This window comes from Bacillus rossius, chromosome 2, assembly GCF_032445375.1.
Source record: "Bacillus rossius redtenbacheri isolate Brsri chromosome 2, Brsri_v3, whole genome shotgun sequence".
NCBI lineage: Eukaryota > Metazoa > Arthropoda > Insecta > Phasmatodea > Bacillidae > Bacillus > Bacillus rossius.
This window is the reverse complement of record NC_086331.1, coordinates 26,182,424-26,205,414: the sequence shown is the minus strand read 5'-3', so window position 1 is coordinate 26,205,414 and position 22,991 is coordinate 26,182,424. Positions and strand designations below refer to the sequence as shown.

The following is a 22,991-nucleotide window of genomic DNA, read 5'->3' as shown; positions in this document are numbered from 1 at the left end:
GTTTAACCTCAAACTTTCGTCAACAATGATATAAACCACTTTAAGATAAAGACAAATTATTTTATTATTGTTATATTTTATTCCTAGACATGTGTAGGGTCTAGTAACAAATGATCATGAACCGTGGGTTCAGCTACACACTTTATGTAGCTATTGGATGCTAAGTAAAATCTCACACATAATGTACACAGTCATTGCATTTGCCATCTCACCTTGGCATTGCCGCCAACTTCATCGCATGCAACCTTCCCCCTTTTATAGGGTTTCCTATGATAACTCAAATGGTATATTGGTAATCACTCTTCTACCACTCCTTGTAACATACACATTCCCTCCAGCCTTCTTGTTGGAGGTAATGTATTATATACATTTTCTTACAATAAATCATACATATACACGAACATTCACACATATTCAATCACACATATCTGATACCACAGCTAAACCTGATCATTGGAGTTAAGCAAGTACCTGAATAATGTTTTATTAAACACAGAAAGGGAATTTTGAAGTCTGATTGACACGGGTAGTTCATTCCAGGCACGAGCAGTAGTCACAGAGAAAGATTTTGAGTGTACTGACTTAAGGTGGGGGATGAGCAAAGAACAATTACTCAGAATACATTTGCCTATACCATGACATAAACCTTGAAACTGAAACTTGTCAGAAAGATAGGACAAGGCCTATGTCATTAATGTTTTCTTAAGCATTTAAAGGGAATGGAAGTGTCATCTTTTGTACAGTTTTACCCAAGATAACCTATTGTAGTACGGGGAGATATGCTCATTTGCTCATGACTCTTTAAATCAAAAATAAAACGAACACACAAATTTTTAATATGCTGTAACCTTTTGCATTGCACCTCGGCTAAATTGCCATAAACAATATCACACCAATCAAAAATCGTGTTTATAAGCGTCTAAATTTAATATTTTTTTTTTACACCGGTGGGCAAAAGCTTTTTCAGACGTTTTAGGCCATGCAAAGTGCCGAACGCTCGTCTACATACCAACGTTATATGCTGAGACCAGTATGTTTCGAAGTGTTCATCAGCTAAGTCACTATTATTAGTTGAAGATCTTCTGTACTGTCTGTGCGCGGCATCTCTGCATGCCATGAGCGCCAGTATAGCCTGGGTCATCCAGAGAAAAAAAGGGTGAGTCACTTGCCACTTTTTGAGAGGAGCGTGTTTAAGGAAATCGTCTAAGGTATTGCAGAAAAACTTTACTTTATCATCAGTGGAATTGAGACTATTTATTTCTTCCCAGGGAAGCTGCTGCCCAGCTGCGACTACAGCAGCTTTATTAATATTCTTTAAGTCTCTATAAGTAATAATTTTAGCTGTAAATTTAGGAATATGGATAGAAAATACCAAGTAAATAATGTCATGACGAGAAAGTCCAGGAGCCGTAAGTTGGCCATGGCATACTACTTTATCATTATTATAAGTGATGATTAAATCTAAGCAGGTTTGTGACATAGCCGTGTGATGTGTAGCTTTAAGAGGACAAATATACGTATTGCAGGAATTTACCATGTTTCGAAACTTAATTTCTTCTGTGGAATTTAATTAAAATCACCCATGACAATTTTGTGGCTGTAATTGCTAGAATGATTCACGAGATTTGTTTAAAAAACACTGAAATCGGCTACATTAGGTGGTTTATATGCCACTACAAGCAGAATTTTACTTTAGCATACAGAGACTGGACATTGACGTGCACCAGTTGTAAACATCTTGGGTAGGGCTGCAGGGCTGCCTGAAGTAAACAACCAGTGGATTATTGACGAGCTGAGGGAAGGGAAAGAGGGCTCACATTCTTCTGTGGCAACGGGCAGGTTGCACAGTTCCTGGAAATATTGTGACACTGGGCTCAGTTTTGACAACCTCTGAGTGTTACCACCCATGATGAAGATATTATATAGCAGAAATTTTTGAAAACAATATCTACAGTACTCACCAGGTCTTCATCCAGGCATCTAGTGGTACAGACAGCAATGTCACTTACACACACATACATATCATTTATGTTACAGAAATTAACTTCCCTGACTAAACAGGTTATTCTGTAACGAATGAGAATATAAAACCCAGAATCATTCATGAACAAAGAATAAACATAGAAACACACACTGAGACAAACGCAACACGAATTATCACTAAAATAAAATAAAAGCATAATTCTAAATTTAAAAAAAAATTGTTTGCAGCTCAGAACTAAACATTAGGATAGTTTCTCTAACTCCCTCAGGGAAGTGATACAATCCTTTCGGTTATTCCTTAAGATAACAATTTTTCCCATAGACAGTCCAACATTGTTTCGCACTGAACGTTTCTTTTGCCGCCTTAAGAATTTGCTGTCTATCGTTCGTTACGGACTTCGTGATCACTATTGGAGAACCTTTAAGAAGTCTCTTGGCATGGAATACTTGCAGCCTGCTTTGGTAGTTGATGAATTTTATTATAATAGGGCTGAACCGTCTCGCACAAAGTCAGCTACTGAACGTTTTGGTTTTCCAATTCTGTGACACCTATAAATGTCAAGACTGACTTAACTCTAAATTTAAACTGGTTTGCATTACACACAATGATTCTTTCATAATGTCCTCACCTGGTTTCTCTGCGACACCGTGGATCAACAGGCAGTTTCTCCGACTGTATTGCGCTAAATCGTCCAACTTCTCGTCTTTATCTGCGAGCTTCTCCTTGACTGCCTCAAGTTCATGGCGGATTTCGTGGGGTTCCGTTTTGAAACTCGCAGATAAAGAAACAATGTCCATCTGGAGTGACTGAATGACCATCCCACGTCCCGGTGGAGCAGGAACAGCAGTCAGGGAATCCAGGCGCTGGTGGAACTCGCGTAGCTGTTGGCACACCTGCTTCTCCAGGCCGTCGAGCTTGTTTGTAACCTCCTTTGGCAGCATGTTGAACTAAATTTGTACATAGGCAGTTAGTAAGAAGATCAAGATAAGACAGTATAAACTGTAAATTGCACTGAGGGAGTATACACTGGTTTGAATGATGCAAGAGAATAATGTGAACACTAACATTGTCCACCGCGTAGCAGAAATATTGCCGGAGCGACAACGCACGCACTTATTCACTAGCCACCATCTTAGAATCTTTAAGTTTGTCAAAGACTATTTGGTGTCCCAGTAGCCACTACCGCTCTACACCAGCCTTGAGTAGTTCACACAGGGGAGCCATTATGGTTGCCATGTTAGGTGTGAAGCACCGGACATAGTTGATCATTCCGATGACTCGTAGCTGCTTTTTAGAGGAGGAGAGTTTAAGCTGTACAAGACTCCTTAGTCTATCCGGGTCCACCTCACCCCCCAACAGAGAATAAATGTCCCACTTATTTTTTATCTCTGCTTGTTTATATTGGAGCTTCTCTTTGTGGAATTTAATATTCCTTTCTCTGGCCCTCTTTAAAACCCTGCGTACTGTCTCATCACGTTCTGCCTGTTTCCCCAATGCACATGAGATCATCAACGTAAATTATAAATTTGGCAATGTCAGAGAAGTCACGTTCAACAAGATTTTGGAACAGTTCTGGGGCATTTGAAGTTCAATAAGGTAACCTTAAGTACTTGTATGTGCCGTAAGTACTGGAGAAGCCACATTTAAGGGATGATACCTCATTGAGTAGGATTTGATGAAACCCTTCCCATAGGTCAAAGACAGAGAATAAATTTTAGCCTGCCAGTTGTTCGCCTTTCTTCCTTACCTTAGGTGCAGTATGGCACTGTCGGAGTATTCCCTTGTTTAAGTCTGAAAGATCAAGGCACAATCGAATCCTTCCATTTGGTTTTTCCAGGATTACAAGGTTGCTTATACAAGCCCTTTCATCAACATCATCCACCAGTTTTATCACCTTCCTTACCAACCTAGCAATTTCGTCCTTAAGCTATTTTCCTAATGCTACCGGTACCCTCCTAGGTGATCTACTAACTGGCTCTGCTCCTGGTTTGATTAGTATTTTGCCAGTCTATGAAAAGCACCCAAGTCCTTGAAATATATCCTTGTTCTCCTTTGTGAAGTGTTCCTTACTGTCTTCAGTAACAGTTTCTGCTCTGCACTAAATCCAAGGCTATGAAACCTGACAGACCCAACAGTGGTTTGATAACTAAATCTACCAGCATGAAGTCAATAAAGGCCTCACAATCATGAACACTGCACCTCAAACAAACTATCCCAGTGGGTATTACTCCATCCATAGTTTTCAACTTAACATGTGTTGTTTCTACTTTGTACTGTTGATAAACTTTTCGGAACATGTTTACCTGGGCCAGTATCAAGTTTTACCTATTTTTGTGTTTTTGACATTGATAGTTTTATGCTATTCATTTGGGTATGTCAGGTTACTGTTGTGCCCCTTATTTTTCAAATCCTTGACATTTACACACATATTTACACTATAACAATACAGTGAGTTGTCAGAGCTTTCAGAGTCACAAGTCTCAATAACTTGCCCTGATTTTACGCTGCACGAATTAGCAAAATGATTGAGTTTGCCACACTTTGCACACTTCCTACCAAAAGCAGGGTATGCCTTGGGTCCATGTTTGGACTGGCATCGCCCGCACTGGAATTCACTGTCCTGACTGTTATGTCCTTTTGTGCGAGTCTTTTTTCTGTATTGACTTTTTATGAAATTCACTGACACACTTGCAATTTCCTCAGTTGTTTTGTGGATGTGTTTAGCTTGTTGTCTATGTACTTTGTTCGCACATGCAACAATGTGCTGAAGCATTTTCTAAGGTTAGGTTATCCATACGAAGTAGGGCCTCCTGTGTTTTTGTCCCTTATTCCATGCAGGACTCGATCTCACAACATTTTGTATTTGGCACTTTCCCCTTCATCAGTATTCCATTCTGCATTTCTTCCTTGAGTTGCCACACTGTTATAGTTGCAGTTCGTCACCAACTGACGAAGTGAGGTTAGGAAATGTTCAAAGCTTTCCCCCTCTTCCTGCACCCTTTGATTAAACACACAATGCTCAAACACCTCATTCACCCTGGGGTTAAAATGTAGCTCAATTGCTTCTTTTACTTTTTTGTACACTTATCTTTCCTCTTCCAAGATATTGAGTAATGCAAGGATGTTGACCGAAGCACTTCCCACCATGTTCCTCAGGAGGGATATTATGACTTCATATTTTGCTTCGTCTTGCCCTGTGCTGACGAGGTAGTCTTCGAATTTGGCTTCCCAGTATTACCAGTCGTAGGCTGTTTTGTCTCGCAAATCCAAGTCCGGTGGGAGTTTTACATCCCCGCCAGTCGTCATTGTCTCACTTGTGACGTGGTTTTTTTCACGATCCTGATGACTGCAATTTTGTATTTTATTACTAGACATGTGTAGGGTCTAGTAACACATGATCATGAACTGTGGGTTTAGCTACACACTTTATTTAGCTATTGGATGCTAAGTACAATCTCACACATAATGTACACAGTCATTGCATTAACCATCTTACCTCGGCATTGCCGCTAACTTCATTGCTTGCAACAAGTATATCTCTAATTTTGAAAAAAAAAATTGTTATTTTGAGCTAGTTGTCATCATACCAATTTTATTATTTACCTGTGTTCATCATATCTTTGTGCCAGTAGTCATGCACGATTTCAACACCTTTAGATTGCAATCAGGGATTTGTAATTATAATTTAGTACTCTTTAGGTTTAATAACATTATTTATAATGATAACTAAAACTATAAAAGGGAATTTCACTATCATATTTTTGTAATATAAATATATAAAACATAAAAAAAAATAATTAAAATTATATTACACCCACAGCTTACCTATAGATCAGTACAGTCAAAACAAATAAAGTTGAAACAAGGAACACTTACATACACCATTGGAAAAAATATACAGCAGTAATAAGTAAAATTTTTTCATAACACATGTGAAACACTAGAAAACATTAAAATATTTAACAGTACATTAACATTCCTGCAACTTTGACAAATTGTGCATATTACTTAATGATTGAAAAATTCACAACAGTAATTAAATAAAATCCAAACAACTATCAAAATCTTGTTTAGTAAAAATACAACAATACATGGAAATGAATAAACCTAAAATTATTATTACTTGGAGGTGAAAGAATGCCATTGATCTTTGATCTAGTCACATAAGAAACATCATTATCTTTTGTCACAAACACCTTTATATTCTCGTCCTGAGTTCGCATGCCCATCACTTTAACTTCTTCCCTTTCAGTGTCTTGGACGATGCAGACAAATCGGTACCTTGTTGCACCATTTTTTTCACCCATAAATGTCACAAGTACAAAAGATCCAGGTCGCAAATTCTTGTCAGTCACCTCTTCCAACTCTACACATTCTTCTTCATGTTCTCCACTCCATTCATCAGAAGACTCCATAGAAATTATTTCTTCCTCCTCCGATGATGATGATGATGATGATGATGATGATGATGATGATGATGATGATGATGATGATGATGAATCTGAAGAATTTTCATCCAACTTCCTCTTTTTGGCTTTTTTTTTTTCAGCCTCTTTTTCAATCTTTCAGCTGCCCGTTCTTCCTTTTGCTTTTGGAAATCAATTTTTGCCTTTTCTTTCTCGGAGAAATATTCTTGCCAAGAACTCGAACTAGCAACAGAGGGGATTTTCTCTTTTGGTGCACTTTTTTTATCCTGGGCTTCTGACAAGGCCAAAACAATGATCGCTTGAAAGGAAAGGGAATGGATTTTTCTGTGTGCACAACAGTAAAACCTTTCGATGTTGATGGAATGGGCTCAGGATCAATTGGTGAAACAGTGTCATCAATGACTGTATGCATTTATTCAACAGCAGTTGGAGTAGATGCTTTCTCAGGTATTGTGGCTTGTATTTTTAGTGTGTTTCCTCACATTGGACAGTTGAGCTGGTTTCGACCTTGTCGTAAAATGTAACATGTCTCCACTACTCAAACATTTTCATGTCCTTTATATCTCCGCCATACATCTACAGATTCTTTGAAAAGTTTCAATTTCTCATTCCCAAGAAACTTTTACAAGTGCCCAACAATCTTGGAAATACCAACATTACTTTCTGGAGTCTGGGTGCAGGTGAGGGAAATTCTGGTGCTGGTGTGCTTGGGGCTCTGGAGGGCCTAGAAATGAACTTGTCCTCATCCACTGTGGAAGGATTGGATGGGAAAAATCTTTCTTCTTGAGTGTGGGGTCTTCCATGTTCACCACACGCTGCAGTAGCCACTCATAAACTGCATTTTTCCATCCACTTTCAAGTGGCTTGAAAACTCTTACATCCATCAGTTGCAGTTTATGGGTGGAATTTGGTATTAATGACAAGTAAACTATCCCATGTTCTTTGAAGAATGTGCTGCTGTTCAATGTAAGGTGTTATGAATGGCCATTGATAAATAGAATGCCTGTTAAAGTTATCTCCTTCACCAACCATGGATGAAATATTTTGGTCAAAAATTCAAAAAAATAAACTTCACTGGTCATCTAACCATTTGGTGACTTAACAATTCCCCACTCTGAAGGTATTCCTGCTACAATATCTTGTGAAAGTCTTTCATATTTTAGGCACAGTAGTGGTGGGCAAAGTTAGCAGCTGCATTTCCAATGAATAAGACAGTAACACATTCCTTCTCATCATATTTAACTTGCTGTAAAATGTTCTTGTCTTCTTTTTTTTTTGCCAGAACTGTGTTCCCCTTAGGGTTGAAAAAAAAAAGCAGACTTTCTCCATTAAAAATTCTTCTTGGATCAGACAGAACATATTCCAGCTTGTTTTCCTCCAAATACTTGACTTCCCCAAGCCATGCTGAGATCTGTCCTTGCAAGACAGCAGCCCCACTGCAAGTCAAATTCTGTGCAGTTCTCAAGGTTAAAGTTGGATTCCTTTTAAGGAAAGATGCAAACCATTTCCTACCTGGTCACCCATCTTTAAAAGGAAAAGGCTTCTTCAACTCTTTGGTTAGCTGCTGCACACTATTCTGCAAATCATCCATAGTAATCGGGAATCCTGCTTTGGAGAGAGAAGGGCCCACTCCACTAGCATGCTCTCCTTCTTCTTGAGCCAAGATTCGGGTCCTATTTTTCTTCCTACAGGTGTCTTCCCTTTTACTTTATCGGAAAGGGTGTTTCTTGGAACATCGTGTCTTTCCGAGGCCTGTTTGATGGCCGTCCCATCCTTCACAGCCTGCAAAACCTCTTCAATCTGGTGGGGCTCATGTTTCAATATGCCTCCTCTTAGCATGGCACTGCAATACCGAGTTTTGTGTGTTAGTTTACAGATTTAATATTAGTGTAATATTTAAATACTTTAAAAACATTCGTTAATCTTATTGAAAAATAGTATTTTTTTTTTGTGAAATTAAAATAATCTAACACTAATACTGAACCACAATTATGTGATATAATATTGGGTAGGCAGAATTGACTCATGAAAGTTTCCAAGGAGTTCTAATTTAGGTAATTTAATGATGTATAATAATTATACATGTTTCATTTAATGTTCCAGTATTCGTCATGGTTCTGTACCAGCGGTCGTCACTTGTTACGACTACTGGTCCTGATGGTTGGTTGGAAGTTTTACAAACATAGTCAACTCATCATAATGTAATACACATTTTAGCGATTGCTGATTTTCCATTTTAAAAATAACTTACATGTGCCAGTGTTCGTCAGGCATGATGAAAACTGGTGATTTATGGTACTAAGTGATCCAGTGTTTGTCACCCCCTCCCCTTTGTTTATATCTTTGCACATTATCGTTAGACTTAATATGCTAGATATCATGCGTAACACTTCTGAGAATCATACAAACACAACCATTGCTCTGAAAGAAACATAAATACAAGTAAAGTAATTACTTACCTTCTTAACACAAACCAACAGCAGTATATTTCACTTCTTAGAGTATGGTACACACTTTTTAGATGTGGGAATTTGCCTTCTGTAATCAGGTGCGTTTCTAAAATCTTTATATTCACTCATGAGAATTAGCATTCTTGCACTTAATATGAATTTTTTTCCATAAGTTATGACTACTGGTGCAATGGCTACCAGTACACTTAGCTTAATCCTCATAGTGAAAGAATTGCTTAAGGGGCCTCCCTAGTAGCATCAGAAGTTAGCAGAACACTATGTTTTTAAAATATTGATGGGACTTTATTAATCGACACTACGAATCTGAAAATTTTTCACCCACGAGAAGATACTACACGAATTGTGTGTATACGTTGACATTTTTGTTTTTTTCTATCAAAATATGAAATAAAAAATCACCAACTTGTCCAACTTTGGGGCCATTTTATACTGCTTAGGAGAATGACAGGAAAAAAGTACAAGTCTAGGCAAAAATATATTTTTTTTCTGAAGAAATTAATGTATTTAAAACATATAGTCATCGCTTTAAATTCTGAGATTTCTTTTCCGCAATTTCTGCAAATCCTGAAAGTTTTCCACCGTCTCGTGCTGCCGCTCGGCGAAGCCAGCTCGCAGCCCAGAGCTCAGGTAGCGCGGTGGGGGAACCCGTGCCCGGAGGGGAGGCAGGCTACCTGTGTGTGCGTGCGTGCGTGCGTGAGAGGGAGACAACCCACAACCGGCAACGGTAAAAGATAATCCCGTGACCGAAAGAAATTCTCAGAATTGCTTTTAGTGTGCCTCGCCACAGTACCATGTGCTCGACTTATTCTGTGACTATATTCGTGTATCTCTAAAACATTGCTTGTGTTTAAACTACAAATATCCTAAAGCTTACAATACTAGATCATGTATTACGAAATAAAGTTTGAAAGTTGTCGTACAAACTATTGGTGGCTTTACAGTCTCGCTAGCTAATTCGACAAAATTTATATTTAACTTTTAACATGAAAATACACTTCATTATTTTTCCTTCTATTTTTAATAAAAATTCAAAAAACAATTATTATACTACCCAATATTTTTTAAAATTATTTTAGCTTTCCAAAATGATTTTACACATCTTACAACACTGGGGGAAAATTTTATACTGGTATTAACCAAATGGTTAACTATTTACAAAAGTTTTGATACTTAATAATGTTGGTTTATATAAAATGTATCTTAAATTAAAAGAAAAATTGTATTTTGAAAACTAAATGTCATGTTGCTATGCTTTTTGGTTAGATAGATATCTGATGGTCTGCACTGTTTTAAAAATATTCATGGAATGATTAATAAAAAATAAAAACTAGGGAAGTTCTATATTAACTAAGCTAGTCAGAAGTATATAAATGTTCCTACTGGCGCAGGAGTCACGAGGAGGATTGAAGTTGGGTTCAGTGACCGATCGCTCACATATGTAGTTATGGATGGTATGTTATTAATTACAAAATTCAAAAACAATTTTGAAGTTAAAAAGTATAAATAGTGGCAATTTTTAATAAAGATGACGTACATTTTCAGATAAACTTATTTCTACAGCTTGATTAATTAATAAGGGCAGGAAATAAATTTTTTACAGCAATTATACAAAATTATTAAAATTTTACTAACCACAATTAATTTATCCAAAAACCAAAATTAAGTAAATATTGCCCATACATTACAACATCCACAAAAGAACCTTGCAAATTATTTTTGTTAGATGCATTATTTTGCATTCAAGTTCTTTATTTTTGAATACTTCACCTACTTATAATTGTTACATATTTGGCACATGGTCCGTCACGCCCAATTAAAGGGCCTGAATAAGTAGAACGCGTTTCTGATCAAATTGCACGCCTGTTACTATACCTGCAACCCGGAGCGGTGTGAAATAAATTATTGTACACTCGTGACGTTGGCAATCAACTTAAATATTTATGAGTTAAAACAGAACATTACTATAACGGATAATCAAAAAAATTGTAAAATTTTGAAAGCTTTTTCTGTTTTTATATAGTACACAAAGCAGTTAACCCATAAATTATCTGTTGTTGAAAAAAAAATCCTTAATCTTTCATGCTTTTGTTCTTTATTTTTATTTCCAGATATTTCTGTTGCAGTAATACTTGTATATATAACAATATAGCAATCTAGAAAAAAAATTAAGGTAGCCTTATTCCAAATATGTTATGATAGACGTTAGTTAACTAAGAATATAAATTCGCTTTACAACCACAGCTTTTACACAAGTCGTAAAAAAACATGGGTTCTACTTACAGGCCGTATTGAACGTAGTAGGTTTATGGAAAATACAACAGCAATAAACATATGGCTGAGTCTGCTTCCATGTAGGTACATTATTTTTAAGTTATCACTTTTAAAGCGGGTAAAGTGTACGTATCAAGTAGCTTAGCATTACCCAAAGTGAATGTCGTGCTCCAGAAAATGTTCAAACTATGTAATATTTGTATCGCTGTTGCGTTACAGACCTGCAACTTATTTCAGTGCGCGATGTCACGTTTATGTAAAAATATGTCGTGTTTAGCGCAAACGTGTTCGAATGAATCCACATTGAGCTCCCAAAGAATACCTATCGATGTCTGCAACATACATAAGTATACAAACCATCGTTTACAAGTGTATTCTTACGTAAGTATAAAACTGGCGGCGGGCCATGATGAAGTTGGTTCTTCGCGTACAGTCCACTGACGGGATAAGAAGCGTCAAAGATCTTATAAGGGTATTCTGTAAACTTGTTTGTCATTTCACTGCCTGCTTTAGACAAACAACATCCATTACTTTCAGCTTTGGCTTGAAAAGAATTACTCCGGCCGGCTTTCTTATAAGATTTATTTCAGCTCCTCATGCGACCAGTGTGTATAATTTGTCCGCGGCCTTATCTTTGGGTGAAAGTTATTTGGAAGAGAAGTTGTATCGGTAATGTTATTGTTAATCATGTATTACATAACAATTCGACTTAGATACGCACATGTGTTTTTAAAATATATGTTTAATAACTTGCAATACAAAGTAGGTATGTGTTGGATTTCGTGTATTGAATTTTTTTACATTATGTACGAACTTAATAATCACAATATTTCATGAGAAATTTTTAACACTTTTTACAAAGTAATCTCTAATTTCTTCCACACCACAGTAAAATTCTTTAACATGAGCTTTTGGAATACATAAATGTAATAAATTATGTTCTCGTGATTTTAACAATTAAATATTTCTTCGCATGAAAAAATTAATTAACTAAAAAAAATATTTCAGTAATTTTATACACAAGGACTAGAATTTTTTATTTTAATTTTAAAATATATTGTATGTATGTATACTTAACTGAAAAAAGTAGATTCAAGAAAACAAATTTTCTTCTTTTTTATTTTGTTCTTGAACTTACTTGACAAGCAATATTGAACTTCAACAAGCATGTGTAGAGTAGTTATTAAAAGCATAAAAAAAATATATGACGAATTGTTGTGTATTATGTCCATTAGGCGTGACCATGAAAATAGATAAGATTTTATCATTATGTGAAACCTACATTTGAAATGTTGGCGTTTAAATATTTATGAAAGCGTGTGAACTCTTAAAGCGCTATTTATCTATTTAGGAAGTAGGTAGTTTCTTTGATTTTATAAGGCCTTTTTAAACAAACAACTAAATTAATTCAAAAATTTGAAGTACTGCAAGCAAAAAATACTTTATTCAATTTTTATTTTAAAATTAGCCATTGTATTCTACCTTGCTTACACTCTATTATCAAAAAAGAATTTTTGTTTTTGACAGAGATGAATACCGTACCGGTAAATTAATACACAAAACATACATGTTTTCGTATGATACAATAACAGCTTCTGACAGTGATGAAACCAAAATTATTTTGATACTTTGTGTAGAAAATCCCCAACAGTAGTGGTGGTATATTTAGGGATTTTGTTGTAGATGGGTACTATTTAACAATAAAAAGGAGTTATCGTCAATTATCAAAGCAGCCATATTTCGTATCTTCTTTGACAGCCTAAATACAGCACCAAATGACATACTTGGCTAAAAATTAATTCCAGCTGCATGCGTAGATTCCGGAAGGAGGGGAGAATCTCAAGGTGGCCCAAACCTCCCTAAAATAAAAAAGCCCGTCTGAGGGGACCCGCTTGCATTTGAAAATCTTCACGTTATCCCGCGGGCCTCATGGGAATCCTACAGATTTTCGCCCGTGAATCCAGCTATACACTTCACTGACACCTTGAGCACAACAGTCAGTGCACACCGAGTTCTTCCATACTACCCGCACTTGTCTTCGATAAAATCTGAACTCAGGTGGATTCAGCGTGACTGACTAAGCCTGCAGTTTGAATCCACCTGTAGGCCGCTGTTGCAACAGCTAAGAAATTTACACTGCTCGTAAACAGTCTGTATGTAACTCGGAACGGGATTCCAGTTCATTCGTGTATATTTATTCATCATATTGTGCAACGTAAAAGTCATTAAAAAAATGCAAAAAATAAATAAAATGCTAAACATGTAATAAGTGCCAGAAAATAATAATATGCAGTAATATTCAGTGTAACTAAATACGACGTGAACCCTAGAATACAAAGTTGACGATGTGTCGTTGGTAGGAACACTTGTTTGTTCCTGATATTTTTTTCTCTACAGAAATTTAAAGTGAGTTTGACATGCACTTTTTCTTCAGGAAGTAAGTTAAAAATTTGTTTGTCGTTATTGCGATTTCAAAAGTTGATTTGTGTCTAAGAGTAAAAATATTTAATATTATTTTCATTATTTTATTCCGAGTTTTATTACTCAATCCATTAGTAGGACGTGATTTCTCGTCGCGGTGCGGAAGACTTTTATGAATGAAAGCGTAACTGTTCGTGCAAAACTATTCATCACACAAATGTCAGTTCAAAAGTATAAAGTTGGAAATTTTTTTAATTATATAATTTTTACACATTTTTTTCTGAAATCACAAGATAACGCATCGATTTTTGGTGATAGCATTCTTTGTAATGCATGTAAATCTCTTAATTATGTAGAACGTTAATTAAAAAATAAAAATAAATGTTTTAAACAGAATTGACGATTGTTTGCATTTCATGGATATGGACTGGATCGCAACACTAATTTAATGTTTAAAGTTAATAAACACTGTCAGGAAGCAAGCAAGGCAATGCGAGAACATTATCCTTTTGGTTGAATGTAGCGAAAGGGAAAAACAGTCACCTTTCTTGCCACGATCTTGTTCGCAGATAACGCAGGTATGAGCTGCAAATGGACTCCACACAATGACAAAAGAGCCTTCCCCTCCAACCCTCCCATGGTTCCGCCCCCCTCGCTGAAACACCCTCTCCCCACTCCACTGCGGTGCAGGCGACAGGCTCAGGTATATCGCCCCGCCCAACCACTGGCTGTAGCACGTGGCCAGTGGCCCAACGTGCTAAACATTTTTACTAGGGAGGCCCCTTAAGTCAACATTTCTGAGATATGTGGGGAAAAAAGTGGTAATATTTAATGTTTTAATTAGCAGTCAAAGTTTTTTCTTGGTCGGACATGTTGGATTACTCAGTTTTTTCATGTTAGCCCCAACATACATAAATAGAAGCAATCAAATCAAAACTGGTACCCCACTTTTTACAAAGTAAGCCATGTGAAAGTGTCTATTTTTTTTTTCTTGTAAGATAAATATATTCGTGCTTTTCAATATCGCAAGATGAGAAAAGTGTATAAATGTGATATTTGGGTAAAAAAAATTTCAATTGTTAACTTTTAATGTCTATGAAATGAAATTCATAATAAAATTTGTGTGTTTTCTTGTATGAAAATGGTGGATAAATTTTGTAGGGGTTATATATCTGTGTTATTGGTATATTTGGGGTATTGTAAAATAATCTTGACTGTTTTAGAAAAGAAATACTATTCTAGCATTAACAAGATAACTTTTGCTACACATAATTGTTTTGATATTGTTTTTCTTATCATTTACTCATTTACTGTTGTGTAGGGTTGCATGAAGATTGAAACTACAGTAGAGTCCTGCTAATCCAAACCCCACTACCTAATTTGAAAATCCAGCTAATCGGAATGAGTTTAGCGTGAAAGAAACAAAAAAAAAAACCTTGAATTATTTTATATTTAAAAAAAATATTTATGTCTACCCAACTATCAGCATGTTTAGTGATTTTGTGCTTTTTAAAGTTTTATAGGTAATGTTATGTGATAATGCTTTTAGAGATGTATTTTTCTACACGCACTTGTATTATGGAAAGTATTGTATTAATCCAAAATAATTGTAATGTGAACAGGTTTCAGCCCCATTTAGTGTGGATTAGCAGGACTCTACTATATATGTCAATATATAATACTGTTTATGTACCTATTTGATTTTATTTTGTTTGTTGCAGGTCTTGTGAAATTAGGTGTTCACTGTGTTGTGGGGAAGAAAGTTGCTATCAAGATCATCAATAGAGATAAATTAAGTGAATCAGTCTTAATGAAGGTATGAAATGTAGCAACATATGTTGTTTCAAATTATTTACACAACAAATTCGTTCAAGAAGTATTTTAGTTCAGCTTAAAAATTTGGTAAAGGTGACATACATTTTAAAAGTCACATTTAATGAATATTATAATAGTGAATTTTGTACACATAGGGGTATATATGTTTGTTTATGTGTGTGCATGTACATATGAATGTTTTTGTATGTGTCGGGCATGAATTATTGAAGTATTACTTCCAAATGTGTTTGGAAAGTAATTAATTAGGCTAAACTTGGTTATCTGGTAATTGTATAGATGATAGGAAACAAATATTTTATTTTGTATGTTGAAAGGAAGGGTTGCAACAAAAACATGGGAGATAAAGTAAGTTTATCAATTAGCAGATGCTGTAATAGATTCAATGTGGTAATTAAAAAGTAATTTGGAGTCAAGTGTGAGACTTAAATCTTTGACCAGTTTGCTATAGGTGATTTTATTGTTCATAAATAAAATAATTGGGGTGAAATTTTCTGGTAAAAGTTATAATAGTAGTTTTCCCTTAGTTGAGATTATCAATATTTCATTTACACCAATCAGCAATAGCATTTATATCATTTTGGAATAAAACACAATCCTGGAAGGAGGTGATCATTCTATAAATTTTTAAGTTATCAGCAATAGATACCCATGGGAATATTTAAAACCTTTAGAATATCATCAATAAAATTTTTAATAATATGGGTGAATAAGTAAGACCTTGTGAAACACCAGAACTGACTACTTTAGGTCAAAATTAATATTGTTGATTGATACATAAAAAATTTGATTATTCAGGTAACTATAAAACCAATTTAAGAATTTATCTGGTAATCCTACTTTTGATAGTTTTCAAGTTTTTTTTATTATGATTTGCAAGATCAAAATAACAAGCATCAGCCGACCTCTAGTTATTACTTCTGCAAAAATTGGGTTTAGAAAAAAAAAATGATAGTTGCGGTTGTTTTTCCATTTCAGAACCCATGTTGTTTGTCTGACAGTTTTGTTTGTTAAATTGAAGCTGAGATTCTTAATTATTTTATCAAACACTTAAGCAAAACCAGTTAACAGTGATATAGGCCTATAGTTGGATACATCTAGCTTGCTGCCTTTTTTATGAATTGGAAATATTTTAGCATTTTTCCATCGAAAGTGATTAACAGTATTTTGTATACTTAAGTTAAAAATGTACTGCAGGTGAGGCACTAGAAGGTTTGCGCAACCTTCTAGAATTAATAAAATTAGGAATATTATCGGGACCTGTACGCGTAGAGTTGTTTTAAGGATTCAATATCCTATAATACTTCACTCTCACTGATATTGAGGGTGCGGTTCAGGTTTTTTTTTTTAAATTTTTCTCTCATTGCCCAGTTCACTATTTGGAAACGTGAAGTCTTCTATCGCTGGTTATTTTAAGTCTAATTTTTGCTCTTGCAGTTAAAGGTGACACTAATGTGATGAGTAATTTTTAGACTAAAAAATGGATCTACAGTGTGAGCCGAAAGTGCTCTCAGGCAGTGACATTATTCCATTCATAACTTTTTATTTTCGCATGGTGGTCCAAAACTTTAATTGCATTTGTATTCTCAAGTATATTCTCTAAAGTTCCCAGTACTTACAGTTAGATTCAGTGTGTTGAATTATTGAGAAAAAAAATTTCTTTCTTTATTATAGTGGAAAAATGTTTTGACAAATTCGACATTTGTGAATGCAAAGAAGTGGAAATAACAAAAATATTGTATTCTGTGAAATAAAAAAAATTGTAAATGATTATGTAAATGCTTTATGTATTTCGTAATTATGGTTATTTTCTTTGCTGTGTATAAAACAATCTGTTTCGACAAAGCCGCAACGTAAACACAGGTGCTGTTTTCGCCTACTAGATTGCACAAAGAGTTAGTATGGCCTGGCAGGTAGCGGACGACACTGTGCTGTTGCCACGTGTTCTTTCGCCCGTTCTGTTGCAGCTGACGACAACAGAAGCACAAATGAATATCACACAGCATTTAATTTAACACTTATGTACTTAGCTGCTAAGAGTTTGTAAGATTTATTGAAGTTAAATTAGTGTTCAATATTACAGTAGTAACTGTACTGCATTATGTAAACAAAAAAAAATTCTGTAATTTTACAAAAGATTCCTTTGGAAACCAGTTGCTAAGAAGTAGTTTGTAATACTACAAGAAAGATAGTGTAACTTTGTACAACAGATAGCGTTGGTAATTTTTGTAAACATGAAATATGTTTTTTAAGATAATACTGAGTATTTATTTTGAAAATTGATGCATAATTGTATATTTTAATTATCTTTCATCAAATTATTTATTTAAAAAAAACAGAAAAGATAATTGAATATTTAATAATTTGACTTTATTTTGTTTTATTATGCTTATTTATTGCGTAGTTAATACTAGAAAGCTATTCAGTAAACGGTTTACTTAAACTATTGGCGGTACTGGGGTAACACAAAGCATAAATAACTGGGTAAGATACAAACCCATTATTACTGCAAACACTATTTTGTAGTAATACATTTGTTTTTATGTAAATGTACAAATGTACAAATATCTTTAATTTTACATAAATATGTTTGTTCCATCTACAAAAAAATTACAGTGTAGTAAATTACAAGTATAAAGTGACTCATTTTACATGTGTTTGAAGTTATATGTTTTTAGGCACGTTCACAGTGAAATTTTGTAATGCGATTGATATGCAACTATCTGCACATGCACCATTCCGTGGGAGTTTGATGGGTTGAAGTCTTATGCGCATGTGCATTTCTGGGATTCCCACAAGCCGAGCTCGTCCATACAATAGCCGACAGCATGTGGCGGCACTATCCTGTATATACAGTAGAACCTCGATGATACATTCCCGTTTCATACATTTTCCCGTGTCATACGTCGATTAATTTTGGTCCCGCCGAAAGTACTATATTTTCAATGGTTTTCTTTCCCGGAACATACACTTATAAAATCATTAATTTCCCGTTTCATACGTTTTTACGAAGCGGAAAAGTCCTTAAATTCACAATTTTTTTTGTTATATTCCTCCTGATAAAATACGTTTTAATGCTTTTATTTTGAAAAACATTCATTGTTTACCTTTCAAACGTAAGAAAATAACTTTATCGCACCATAGATATGGATAGTATCAGGAAGACTGTGCACTTCGCTAGTAGCATCTATGGCCAGCACCAAGCGAGACTAGTGGCGCAAACTAGCAATGATTATGAAAATGGTGCCGCGCTTTACCAAGGCACGGATCTAATATTTTGTGCATTCATTAATCTTTGAACTGAATATACTTGTTGGTTATTGTTTTCTTACGATCGGATTGTTTTGTATTTTACGTTTCTCAAGTTAAAATTTTATTGAAAATTGTTCTGTTGCATAAAGTTGTTTGTAAAATGAAACAACAAGCAAAAATTTCTGATTTTCTTTTTACAATAGCCTAACTTTTTTAATTTCTAATTTAGGCTTGGTGACTTTTCCCCCCTCCAAGAAAGGACTGCTTTACTTGATTATGGACTATATTTTACATTTTTGGTGGTTTTATTATATGTATATATAATGATGAATTCTTATCTTTCATTAATATAATGCAATTATTCATACATTATGTATTGAAGTTTAATCTGACATTGTGCTGGTATGCTAGATTTAAAAAATTTTTATTATTGCCATTCCCTTTTCATACACTTTCCCGCATCATACACCATTTTTGTGCCTTCCGTTGAAAAGTGTATGACAGGGGTTCTACTGTACTCTATTACGTGAACATTGAGAGATGTATCAAATACATCTTTATGATAGTAAAATTATAGTGGAATACATTTCATAAGCTTTTAATTTCCACTGAAAGTGATTATTGAAATTTTTGAATTACGTTGAAATCCTGGGATTACACCATAAATATGGCTAAACCCAAATTCCCCATTGTTTCATTTATAGTCAGTTAGCTCATGTTTGAATGTGCTGTATCGTTTTTCGAGTAACCGGGTTCAAATAATGTCAGGAGCTGCTTGGGACTGATGTTTATCAAGTTTCTGCTGAGTTACCGCAGCAGTAGTAAGCGGCAATAATTCACTTCTGGTGTCGTTTCGTAAAGTTTTATGGACACAAGTTTTCACTTCTTAATTCCTTTATTTGGACTATTTGAAATTCAAGTTAATCACATATATTTTCAAAAAAAATTCAGAACAAGGAATGACATTTTTAATTGGTTCACAAATTTGAACATCAGTTTCACATGCATATGTACACATCTTAAGTGATAAATTTAATTCAGTTCCTTTTGCAGAGGCTGACATGGGTTTAGAACCTTTATCATTAGCTGAGTTTAATTCAGAGGAAGAATTTGGTTTTAATGCTTTAGTTTTTGGGCACTTAAGGGCAAAGATAAGTCTTCAAGTTATTAATATTTAGATTCCGTGTTTGCTCAGCACAGCTTTCAGTTCATTTGGCTGTAGAGCAGCCAGCGCAGGTCACAAAGGGGTAATATTTACGTTGTCTGTTGTGGCAAACACTAAATATTAAGTTATCTTCAATTATAAATCCACGGAACTCCTGTGCCTCATCACACAGGCTTACGTTGAACATGTAATACCAAAAGGAAACACTGAATTGCGTATGATTACTGGAGTAGCAGCCTGCCCGAAACACATTTGACTCCGACGTGGACGGCCGGCAACCCTTCCGATATTTAGCGTTACCAAAGCCAAACCATTGGTGAAATCAAATCTCTAAACCACTTGCTGAAATGAAACTGAATTTCATGCAAAATATTTTCTTGTTTTTTTTTTATCTTACTGTTATTGAGAGAAAACTGTTTTAGTAACTTCTGTGATCCCACATGTTTGCATTCACTACCAATATCTAGATTACTGTGGGCGATCATTTGGTCTAATTTAATTTGATGACCACTTACTTCATTTGAAAATAATTTTAAAAGAAAAACTAATAAAATAATAGTAAAATAAATAATACAAGTTATGAATAATTAAAGTATATAAATTAACAGTGTTGGAATAATGCAAAGCAAAGCACTTAAAATGTTTGGTTTTAAAATTCATCGAGGATAACCACCATATAGTTTTAACATCTGTTTTGCTCAAAACAACACTCACACCCTAGCCACGAGATGTTCCGACTTTCATGCATTCCTTCCCTGAAGTTCATTGCCTCACTCAAGCCTCTTCTTCAGCCACTATTTTTCATTTTGAGATTTTTTGATAGTTTCAAATTTTTACAGAAAAATATTTAAAAAAATGTTGTTATTGAGTTTAATTGTATGCATTACCCAAGTTTGGAAACAAGAGAAATGAACTTCTTTATGTGATTATAATGCATTATAGTTGCAAAAATAAAAGTGTTAATTATGACTGCTTGCTTGACTTTTCACAAATTACAGATAGGGTATATAGCATGGCATATAAGGTGACAAAATTTGTAACCAGACATAAGAAGCAAAGCTTATACAGTGAAACATCCTTACGAATTGTTAAACAAAATTAGTGACGTGAATTTCAGTTATCAAACGTTGGTTGTGAAGCTGAGCTTTAATATTGTAGCGACATTTATAAAACATTCCTTAAGCACCCAAACTCTAGATTGGTATAAAAATCCTGAAATTCTTACTGCTTCACCCAAATGAAAATGTCTTATAAATATATGTTTTCATAAAGACTGTTAAAAAGCTGATGATACATTTACAAATATTACTTAAAAATGTCTTCATGGTTATTAAATCTCTTTTTTTTTTAAAACATTTTCTAGTAAATCATTGTTTATGTTTTAAGTTTACTAAAATATTTCTTAGTGGTTTCTATAATGTGAATATCTCTAATAAATTGCCTATAATTAAGCCTTAAATATATTGAGTAAATATCAAACTCAAATAACCATTTTTTGTATTATTTTTCTCATAAAAAATACAAACTGAATGGTTGACACTTTACATCAACTTCCCTTCTCTAAACATCAATAGTTTTAAACAGTTTATAGATATTATGTCTAAATTTGTTTAGAATAATATGTACATTCATATTTGTGCAGTCATACGTGTGCCTTTTTTGCTTTGTCTGACTACATATATGTGACTAGTATATATAAAATTGTAATGTCTTTTTTCAGGTGGAAAGAGAAATTGCCATTATGAAACTTATAGACCATCCCCACGTTCTTGGCCTTAGTGATGTTTATGAAAATAAAAAATACTTGTAAGTAGCTTGTATTTCTTTTGTCTGGTATATTTATAAGTAAATGTAGGTTTTTTAATGTTCAAGTAGTATGCAAATTGAAATTTCTTCGTACTATTGAAACACTTAATAGAGTTTTTTTCTTGGTATGAATCAACTCATCAGCACTAACTGTACCACCTAGTTTCGTCACACATGCTAATGCAGGGTTCGTACGGTCCTTAGTAGTCCTTAAAAAGTCCTTAATTGTTACTATTCATTTTAAGGGCCCTTATAAGTACTTATTTTGTCTGGTGGTCCTTAAAAGTCCTTATTTTGTTATACTTTATTCATCAAATTCACTTTTGTTTCTTCATTCTTTTCAAGTATTTAAAATAATATTTTGGAATGAGCAGTGTCAATAATGTCTAGAAATTTGCATCGTGTATTTGAAAATGATGTTTTAATTTGTGTACGTGACGTGTGCTGTCGTTGACTCGCTGTGTTGCAAAACGTGCGTACGTTCTTGTAAATGCACCAATATTTATGGTACTCAGGACACTATAATTTAAATCTGGTATCTACCTTGGAGGTTTAATTTGGTGTATGGTACGACAATTATCGCGTCTTTGTTGTACCGTAGGAGACTTTACAAGGTCTGGCAACACTCTGCTGTTGCCAACGTTCTGCGTGTGCGCTCTCCGCTCTGTACTTTGATCCACGTGTGTATGTGCATTTTTACGTAGGCCAAGGTGTAATGTTTGTGCGCTAACATGCCAGGGAAGTGCATTTTTAATAATTTATGGCTTGATAAAGAAAGTTATAAATTGTGGCTGTCCCGGGAAACGACAGACAAGCATAAAGCAAGATGTCGGCCGTGCGGAAAAGTTTTCGATATAGGCCGAATGGGCGAATCGGCCTTGAAAGCACACATGTCAGGTGAGTGTAACATTTTCGTGTATTTATTAATATTTTTAAAATTAATATTATACTTCATTATACATAAGCTTGGTTCACTTATCGACTTTGAACAAACACGTGGTTTTCAATGTTTTAAGAGTATTACTTACGCAAATTATAAAGGCATACAAGACATGATTGCTTGTATCATTAATTTTTGTTAAAAGTAAGAAAACTTTAAAGTATTTTTAATATGAATTACTACTTAAAAAGATTTTCAATATTATTTCTCAGCCGATGTACTTGGCTGAAAGGATAACCTCCGAATTCACTTTACTATTTCAAAACGTTTTGAATATGATTGTCATACAATACTATATTTTTTGTAGGAGCAAAACACTGTTCATTGATGGAGGAGAAGAGTCGGTCACTAGGATTAGGTGATTTTCTCAGTCGGAAAGCAACAGTGCTTGAGAACAAAAGTGATACAACTGCTTCCACCT

At 34.6% G+C, this 22,991-nt stretch overlaps 1 protein-coding gene across 3 annotated transcripts in view; it reads left to right on the top strand.

Moving 5' to 3' along the window:
* LOC134529188 (serine/threonine-protein kinase BRSK2) overlaps positions 1–22,991 on the top strand; it is a 172,345-nt gene that overhangs the window by 23,257 nt on the left and 126,097 nt on the right. For all 3 annotated transcript variants that reach the window (XM_063363024.1, XM_063363025.1, XM_063363026.1), the window contains 2 exons: positions 15,296–15,390; positions 21,545–21,630. In XM_063363024.1, the coding sequence (XP_063219094.1) occupies positions 15,296–15,390; positions 21,545–21,630 (181 nt within the window). The remainder of the gene's footprint in view (positions 1–15,295; positions 15,391–21,544; positions 21,631–22,991) is intronic.